This window comes from Heterodontus francisci, chromosome 22 (genome assembly GCF_036365525.1).
Source record: "Heterodontus francisci isolate sHetFra1 chromosome 22, sHetFra1.hap1, whole genome shotgun sequence".
Classification (NCBI taxonomy): domain Eukaryota; kingdom Metazoa; phylum Chordata; class Chondrichthyes; order Heterodontiformes; family Heterodontidae; genus Heterodontus; species Heterodontus francisci.
Window position 1 is genome coordinate 32,840,759 of NC_090392.1, and position 9,690 is coordinate 32,850,448.

At 46.7% G+C, this 9,690-nt stretch overlaps 1 protein-coding gene across 1 annotated transcript; it reads right to left on the reverse strand.

Annotated features, from left to right (window-relative positions):
- Positions 1-269: 269 nt before the first annotated feature.
- On the reverse strand, positions 270-8,425 carry LOC137381518 (probable G-protein coupled receptor 139). Its single transcript, XM_068054217.1, has 3 exons — positions 8,234-8,425; positions 3,693-3,845; positions 270-1,304 (listed from the first exon to the last, which is right to left on the reverse strand). The coding sequence occupies exons 1-3, from the start codon at positions 8,423-8,425 to the stop codon at positions 270-272; spliced, it is 1,380 nt and encodes a 459-aa protein (XP_067910318.1).
- Positions 8,426-9,690: the final 1,265 nt, after the last annotated feature.

Sequence of the window (9,690 nt, forward strand, 5' to 3'; positions counted from 1 at the left end):
TTTTGGCTTTTGGAAGAAGAATTTTTTGACTTTCTGGGCAGATGTGAGGAGATGAGATTTGAACTCGGGGAGGTGGAGGAGCGACTGCAGCTGCTGTTTCTCCTCCTGTCCTGCAGTGGGCGCTCTCCGTCTCCTCCAGCCTCCTCCCTCCACCGTTGGGGGTATTTTCAGATCCCCAGCGATTCCTGGTGTTGTTCAGTTGCTGGAAATCTGGGGATAAATATTCCATTCATGGACTGGAAACACTGGGACCTGTCTCTGGGCTGCTCTCAGTCGTTTTGTTTATTCATTAATTGAATCATTGAAGTAACCGGATATTTCACCGCATTCTTGACCTGCTCTCTGAACTTGGACTGAGTCACCCCATAAATAAATGTGTTTGTGCAGCAACTTAAAACCTGCAGCATATCTCTGACTTTTTCAAATATATATTCAGAATGGCTGTAATCCACGGGACCTGTTCCTGTAAGGCTATAATATAAGAAATTTATAACATACATCATCCACAGAAGTATGAAGCTGCCGGATATGGTGAAGAGTAAAATCACAGACTTCCTTCTGCTTTCCATCTCTGGGTCACTGCGATTCTCTCCCTTGCTCTGACCCCTCAGTCCCTTACGGACTCGACTGGCCACTAAAATGTGTCTGACTGTCAGAGCGTTGAGCAACAGAATGAAAGCGAAAGGGAGCAATGGGGTTAAAACTGTATTAAACCAGTCAAATCCCACCCATCCAGGTTCTCTATAATAACTTGGCTTTTCAATACAGAACCACAATACATTGTCAATTATCTCTCCAGGTTCAGATATAAAGTAGAAGGGGATGTTTTTTAAACAGAGCAGAATGCAGGAGGTTGCTAGAACCACAGCCGCAGTTTTCTCGGTGCAATATTTAGTTTTCAGATTCTGGCAACAAATGGCCACAAATCGATCAAAGGAGAAAGTGACAGTGAACCAGACAGAACAGTCTGTGGCTGCACGAAGCAGAACATATGTAACAGTACACACAGGGGTGATGTTCAGGAAAGATTCTGGGAAATAATAATCACTGATCTTATACAGTATGACGTCAATGATAATCACCAGTAGATCTGCCGTTGCCATGGCCACCAGGTAGCGAGTTGTGCAGGTGGAGAGTCCGCACTTTCTCCGGGACAGGATCACGATCGCCAGTAAATTAACTGTAAGAAAGAGAAGGGAAAAGAGACTGGAAATTACTGAACAAACATTCTCCGTCTCTGACCCAGACAGTAAGGGCAGGATTTTAGCACCAAAAATGTGTGAGTCAGAAGTTAAAATTTCCCACTTCCGGATTTAATGGAGTTGGGACAGGCAGCAGGGTAGACAACTGCTCTCAGGAGGAGGGTTAGTAATTAAAATATTTTAATGGGTCTGCAAGTCTCTGATTTAATCTGTTTTCCAGGTTTAACTGTGTCCGGCTGGGTTTCCCAGGCCTCTGGATAGCAGCAGCTGAAGGGAGACAAGGACAATTTCAGGCAGGCAGTAAGTGTCTTTACAGCACTACTTGTGGGCCAGGAAGAGGAGCAGTTCACCCCCCTGTGCCCCCCAATGTCCCCATCCATCAGAGAATCAGCCCGCTCCATACAAAGATCCCCAACCCACGGGATCAGTCCCACTCCGTGGGATCAATTATTCCCTCCTTCCACCAATCCCAGATCAGACACTCTCCCCAGGATTGGACCACCCCACATCTCAGATCAGGCACACCCTCCCTAATCCCGGGATAAAACCCACTCCTGGGGATCAGACAACCCTCTTCCCCCTCCCGGATCAGAGAGTCTTGCCAGGATTGGACAACACACATCCCGGGATCAGACATCCCCCTCCCCAAGACAGATCAGACATTTTCTCCCTGGGATCAGAGCACACCGCAATCCCAGGATCGGATATCAACTGGTTTTGACACTTTCTCTGGAGTTGGGATACACACCCGCCTAGGATTGGACTTGCTCAGGGTCAGGAATGAGACCTAGCTACCCCTGCAACCTGCTCTGGAGTTCTCCCTGTCTGACTGGAAGCCAAGTTTTTCAGTCAGGCAGACTTCAGGATGGGGAACCTGTCAGTTATAAAAGACAACGGCTGTGGACTTAAAACCTCACAGAATGCTGGGAGAAACCTGAACTTCTGCCCCCTGCCTGCATAACACCCCTGCCCATTAATATCCAGGTCTAAGTATTGGAGCAAAAACAAAATCCTGGGACTGCTGTAAATCTGATAAAAATAGGAGAATGTTGAAAACACTCAGCAGGTCAGACAGCACCTGTGGAGAGAGAAACAGAGTGAACATTTCAGGTCAACAGCCTTTCATCAGAACTGGAAGATATTAGACATTAACAGATTTAAAGCAGTGATGAAGCCAGTGAAAAGTGGGGTATAGGGGAGGAAGGAACAAAGGGGATGGTCTGTAGTCGGGTGGAGGGCAGGAGTAATTCAATGATAAAAGGGATGATGGTGTAAGGTGAATGGGACAATTAAAGAAACTAAACATGGGTCCAGAGGAGAGTAAATGGTTGCAGCATGTTACGACCAAGTGAGCAATGTGTCGCGGGGTCTCTTGCTGTCTTCACCTGGTATTATTGTAACAGGGTTTAATTTTAAACACATTGTGTTTTAACCTCCCCCTTTGTGAATCCTTGTTCACAGCTTTCGAATTATAAGGCAAAGAAATAAGCACAAACAGGCCTTCAATTGGTTTAAAGAAGAAAGATGAAATTTATGAAACCTTAAACTTAAAATCTAATATGGTTCACGACTATGGATGTGCAACGTGCCCACGCTAGCATGCACATGTGATATAAACATGCAGATAGGGACAGAAAAGAGCAGAGGAAAAGATAAATAGAACAGCTTGAGGGAATATCGAGTTAGTGTTTCTCGAGCTCGCTGTAGTCCTTGATTGAAGATATGGTCTTGCAATTCATTGGGGCCCAGTAGTCTTCTTAAAAACATTGTTCATGTAGGGAATTGTTCTCTCTTTGAGTTTCATGTGTTCTCACAAGAGTCAGTTCCGTGGGAAGAGATGAGGGGAGGCAGACAGGAGAGGAGATGTTCTCAATTCCACGAACACACAGCATTCTGAATTCAAAATCTGTTTTTCCAGTTTAAAACTCCCCTAGTTGGCCAGCAGGTGGTCATGTGACTGACTGGTTTGACCGGGTCTCTTTCTGTGTATTGGGGCAGGGACTGGCTCCCTTTGTTTCCACGTTGCCTGGTACTATTCAAATGTCGTTCCAGTCAGGAACTTGTAATTTTTAAGTTTTAATGTTCAAGTGGTGGAATAATGTGTGCCTCAGTCTTGGCAGGTGGGGTTTGCCTGACACCTCCACACCCAGGGAATGTAATGCGATTTGAAGACCAACAGCGCATTTTATTGCAGAGTTAGAAAGAAATATAAGAAATAGAAAGTAAAACAATGCATTTCTCTCATTCATTTCCATTCATTCACCAATCTTAAGATGATTAAAAATGGTCTGTTCCAGGTGCCAGGGCTGCTTTAATTTTTTCCCTTTTTTCCCCCTCGGGAGAGTTAGTGGGGGTGGGGGCGGGTCCATCCTGAACTCCCTGAGTCATGCAAAGACTTTTGGCTTCAGTGGATGGATGGTTCCCATTTTCTTCTGACTGTGGGGGAGGAGTCTTTATTACTCTCCCCTTTGTTCTCTGAGACAATCCTACCTGGTGGTATTTGTGCAGACGTAATGATTCTCCTGTGACACTTTGACTAGGTGAGGCATCACCCTCACGGTTTCTCTGCCCCCTAGAGATCTCTCTTTGTCTCTGCAGGTTCCTGTGAATGCTGTTGCAACTCTGGTGAGGTGCTTCTGGAGTCTGCAGTCGCATAGGAGGATGTGGAGTCTAACTTTTCACATTTCTTGGGGTTGGTTGACCAGACAGTATGGGTTTTCATCTGGGATTCTTCCCGGACTTCCTTTAACCTGCCCTCTGGGTCACTTTTTCCCTTTCTCTTTCTAAACTTTTGCCAGCCATCTGCCTGCCTGTCCGCTTTTGTTCTCAGTGGAGGTCCCTTACAGTTCACCAGCCCTGTGTTGGAGGGTCCTTCTAACACTGGTATAGGACTTAGGGGTGCAGGTTAACTGTAGGTTGGGGTTTCCCCTCAACCTGGCACATTTGGCAACTCCTGCAGTACTCCATCACATCTTGGTGAAGTTCTGGCCAGTCAAACTGCTGTCTTATGTGGGCTTTGGTCGTTCGTATACTGGCATGTACAGCTACTGTAGTCTCGTGGGCCCTTCTTAATATTTCTTCCTGTACCTCTGTGGCACCACTAACTGGTGAATTACTGTCCACTCCTTGCTCTCAGGTCTGTGAGGAGACCTCCATTTCCTCATCAGTACCTCATTCTTTAAATAGTAACAATCAGGGACTCCCTCTGCTTCACTTTCAGACTGGGCAGCCTGTGCTAACTCTCACAATACTGGGTCGGCTTGCTGAGCCTCAGCTAGGTAAAATCCATTTAATTCATTCCCTGGGTCTCCTAACTTTCCAAAGAAAGTCTCGGACAGGCAGACCTCCTGGTCACTTGCCTGCAGTGCCAATGCAGTCTCCTCTGGGGGAGCTGGTTTGATCATGGCCTGATCTACGACACATTCAGGGACTCTGCAGGGGACCGTCTCCGGCCACTGCCCTGTCTCTCTGACCTCCTGTGGTCTTTCTTTCACTACTGGGGTGGGGTGGTGGTGGGGGCGGCTACCGCCTTCACCCCTGCCAGATCATTACTGAGGAGCAGGTCAAACCCGTCCGCAGGCAAACTAGGGACAATCCCTACGGTCACCAGTCCTGAAACTAGGTCGCACTCCAGGTGCACCTGGTGTACAGGTACACACATACACTGCCCTCCAATCCCATTCACCATCATTTTGGTGTTCACTGCAGTCTCTGGGGGAAAGGTCAGGCCTTTTCCCAATAAAAGGGATCTCGTGGCCCCTGTGTCCCTGAGAATCACTATGGGCTTACTTGCCCCACTCGAGGGATATGGGGTTACTTCCCCTTCAAATACAAATCCCTGATAACCTTCGGGAATCCTATTAACGTTTCCTGCACTGGCTGTAGTGAGCTTCCTGGGTTGCACCTTTACTGCAGTCAAAGCCACAGCCCGTTCCGTGTTTTCCATCAGGCCCTCGCCTTCATTGAGTGGGTGTGCCCTGATTCACCTTCTGGTTTCCCCTTTAGTTTCCAGCAGTCAGCTTTTAAATTCCCTGCCTTGTTACAATGACAGCACACAGGTCTCAGGGTCTCACTCTTGTTCACAGCATCTTCCTTTTTGGCTCGAGGAGCGCTCCCTGTGTTTCCTGCTTTCTTTTCTCTTCCAGGACTGCCTGGGAAAATATCACCTTCCCATCCTTTGTCCTTTTCGGATTTGTGGGGATTACTAGGAAAGGTTCTTCACTGGGAAACCGACTTATATATTAAAGCAAACTCATCGGCCAGAATGGCAGCTTGCCAGGCTCCCTGAACCTGCTGCTCTTCGACATGAGTTTTTATTGAGAATGGGAGAGAGTTTTTAAATTCCTCTAACAGGATTACTTCTCTGAGAGTCTCATAGCTGAGTTGTATTTTTAAAGCCCTCAGCCACTGGTCAAAAGCCAGCTGCTTGCTTCTTTCAAACTCCAGGTAAGTTTGATTAGCTTGCTTTTTGAGGGTTCTAAACTTTTGGCAATAGGCTTCAGGTACTAATTCATATGCTCTGAGGATAGCATTTTGGTCAGTTCATAGTTTGATGAACTCTTGTCTGGTAGCAAGGAATAAATCTCATGGGCTTTTCCAGTTAGTTTGCTTTGTAGTAAAAGAGACCAGGTTTCAGCTGGCCATTTTAGCAGCCTTGCCAGTTTCTTGAAGGACACACAAAACACTTCCACATCTTCCTCATTGAAGTTTGGAATTATTTGGGTGAGTTTTAGCGATCTTGTACCCAGTCCTGAATTCTGATCCTCCATATTGGCCATGCTTTCACTAGGGTTACTCTGTCGCCCCCTAGTTAACTCAAGCCGCTGCAACTCTCATTTTTGGCACTCTTTCTGGAATATTCTTTCTCTCTCTCCCTCTCCTCTCTCTCTCTCGTTCATTCTCCTGTCTTTCTCTCTCTCCCTCTCCTGCCTTTCATTTTCTTCACAAAGAACAGTACAGCACAGGAACAGGCCATTCGGCCCTCCAAGCCTGCGCCGATCATGATGCCTGTCTAAAGTAAAACCTTCTACACTTCCGGGGTCCGTATCCCTCTATTCCCATCCTATTCAGGTATTTATCAAGTTGCCTCTTAAACGTCGCTATCGTACCTGCTTCCACCACCTTCCCCGGCAGCAAGTTCCAGGCACTCACTCACTCACCACCCTTTTGGAAGGCTCTTTCTTTCTCCCTCTCCTGTCTCTCTCTCTCTTTTTCTCTTTCCACAAATTAAAGTTTCCTCTGTTCCAGTTGTATCTTTGCGAACAATACCCTGTCGGATTCTGCTTCTAACCCTGTTTCTACTTCAGATTCAAGGGAAAAATGGTTGGCCACTAGTCTCAGGAGTTCAGAATTCCGAGCCTTGCCACGGACAGTGATCCCACACTGCTCAGCCATTTTTCTCAACTCCTCCATAGACAGTGTTTTTAACTTATCCCAAGTTACTTCACCCTGGCTTGGAGAGCTACTAGCTTCAGTTGCAGACATGTTATTATTCAATCACACACAACCACAAGACAGCTTGTATTGATTTGTTCTCTTTGATTGGGAACAAATTGACTTCCCACTTCAATGTAACTTGTTTGTCTGTGGGCAGCAATCCGAATGCTAGCACCCAATTTCTGTTACGACAAGGTGATCAATGTGTCTCGGGGTCTTTTGCTGTCTTCACCTGGTCTTATTGTAACAGGGTTTAGTTTTAAACACATGGTGTTTTGAGCTCCCCTTCAGAGTCATAGAGTTATACAGTACAGAAACAGGCCCTCCGGCCCATCGTATCTTTGCTGGCCATCAAGCAACTAACTATTTTAATCCCATTTTCCAGCACTTGGCCCATAGCCTTGTGTGCTCTGGCGTTTCAAGTGCTCATCCAAATACTTCTTAAATATTGTGAGGGTTCCTGCCTCCACCACCACTTCAGGTAGTGTGTTCCAGATTCCAACCACCCGCTGGCTGAAAAGATTTTTCTTCAAGTCCCCTCCAAACCACTTGCCCCTTACATTAAATCTATTTGCCCTGGTTATTGACACCTCCACTAAGGGAAAATGTTTCTTCTTATCTAACCTATCAATGCCCCTCATAATTTGGCATACCTCAATCATGTCCCCACTCAGCCTTCTCTGCTCTAAGGAAAACAACCCTAGCCTTTTCAGTCTCTCTTCATAGCTGAAATGTTCCAGCCCAGGCAACATCCTGGTGAATCTCCTCTGCACCCTCTCCAGTGCAATCACATCCTTCCTGTAGTGTGGTGCCCAGAACTGTACACAGTACTCCAGCTGCGGCCTAACTAGCATTTTATACAGCTCCATCATAACCTCCCTGCTCTTATATTCTATGTCTTGGCTAATAAAGACAAGTATCCCATATGCCTTCCGAACCACCTTATCTACCTGTGCTGCTGCCTTCAGTGAGCTATGGACAAGTACACCAAGGTCCCTCTGACCTTCTGTACTTCCTACGGTCCTACCATCCATTGTGTATTCCCTTGCCTTGTTAGTCCTCCCAAAATGCATCTCCTCGCACTTCTCTGGATTAAATCCCATTTCCCATTGCTCCGCCCATCTTACCAGCGTCCTGTAATCTAAGGCTTTCCTCCTCACTATTTATGACACCACCAATTTTTGTGTCATCTCCAACCTTACTGATCATACCTCCTATATTCACATCTAAATTATTAATGTACACTGCAAACAGCAAGGGTCCCAGCACAGATCCCTGTGGTATACCACTGGTCACAGGCTTCCACTCGCAAAAACAGCCCTCGACCATTATTGTCCTGCCACTAAGTCAATTTTGGATCCAATTTGCCAAATATCTCTGGATCCCATGGGCTCTTACCTTCTTAACCAATCTCCCATGCGGGACCTTATCAAAAGCTTTATTGAAGTCCATGTAGCCAAGATCAACTGCTTTACCCTCATCTACACATCTAGTCACCGCCTCTAAAAATTCAATCCCTGCCTCTCCAATTGGAGATTCATCCTGTCCCTCAGAATTATTTCCAATAGTTTGCCAACCACTCATGTTAGACTCACCGGCCTAAAATTACCTGGTTTATCCCTGCTTCCCTTCTTGAATAATGGCACCACATTCGCTGTCCTCTGGCACCTCTCATCTACTTTTAAGTCCAGTAAAACAGCTAATAGCTCCTCCCCTTCAATGCTAATATGTTCAAGTAAATCACAATCTGCCTCTCTGATCTCTACACCTACATCGTCCTTCTCCATAGTGAACACAGATAAAAAAGTAATCATTTAAAACCTCACCAATGTCCTCTGACTCCACACACAGATTTGTACTTTGAAGATGTTGTCTGTATATTTGATGACCGCTGCTGTTACTAGTCCGCCGAGAGCGTGCAGAATGAGCTCAATACCACCTCCGCTTTTATCCCCTCCCCTGTCATGCCTGAAGATTCTATCCCCTGGAATTATGAGCTGTCAGTCCTGCCCCTCCCTCAACCATGTCTCTGTGATAGAAATAATATCATAAACCCATGTGCTAATCAACACCCTCAATGCATCTGCCTTACAAGTGAGACTCCTTGCATTAAAATAGATGCAATCCAGTCTTGCATTGTTCGTTTGTGCCTTAACAGGTCTATATTTGCTCTGCCTCCCAGACTGACTCAGTTTCTCTTCTATATTTGACTGTGCATCACCCCTGTTGTACCTCCACTCTGTATCCCATCCCCCTGACAAATTAGTTTAACTACCACCCCTCCAACAGCACTAGCAAACCGCCCAGCAAGGAAGTTGGTCCCATTCTGGTTCAGGTGCAACCCATCCAACTTGTACAGGTCCCACCTTTGCCAGAAACAGACCCAGTGAACCAGGAAACTAAAGCCCTCCCTCCTGCACCATCTCTTCAGCCACGCATTCATCTGCTCTATCCTGCTTTTCCTATACCCACTTGCATGTGGCACCGGGAGTAATCCAGAGATTACAACCTTTGAGGTCCTGCTTTTTTATCTGCTACGTAGCTCCCTAAATTCTTGTTACAGGACCTCATCCCTCTTTTTACCTATGTCGTTGGTACCAATGTGTACCACAACCTCTGACTGCTCACCCTCCCCCTTCAGAATGTCCTGCAGCCGATCCGTGACATCCTAGACCCTAGCACTAAGGAGGCAACATACCATCCTGGAATCTCATTTGCAGCCACAGAAAAGCCTATCTGTACCCCTTACGATAGAATCCCCTATCACTATAGCTCTTCCATTCCTTTTCCTTCCCTGCTATGCAGCAGAGCCATCCTCGGTGCGATGAATGTGGCTGTTGCTGCTTTCCCCTGGGAGGCCATCCCCCAACAGTACCCAATGCGATATATCTTTTTGAGAGGGGGATGCCACAGGGGACTCCCGCACTACCTGCTTGCACCGACTGCTGTGCCTGGTGGTCACCCATCCCTTTTCTGCCTGTGCAGCCATTACCTGTGGTGTGACCACCTCGCTAAATGTGCTATCCACGATGTTCTCAGCATCGCGGATGCT

Bases quoted from the DNA above. Each gene is read 5' to 3' on its own strand.
- LOC137381518 (XM_068054217.1), bottom strand. From the start codon at position 8,425: ATGGAGAAGGACGATGTAGGTGTAGAGATCAGAGAGGCAGATTGTGAT. The intron at 3,846-8,233 runs GTGAGTCTAACA...ATGCGACTGCAG, and splicing joins AACCAGGTAATTTTAGGCCG to ACTCCAGAAGCACCTCACCA. The intron at 1,305-3,692 runs GTAGGATTGTCT...TAAATCCGGAAG, and splicing joins GTCTGCACAAATACCACCAG to TGGGAAATTTTAACTTCTGA.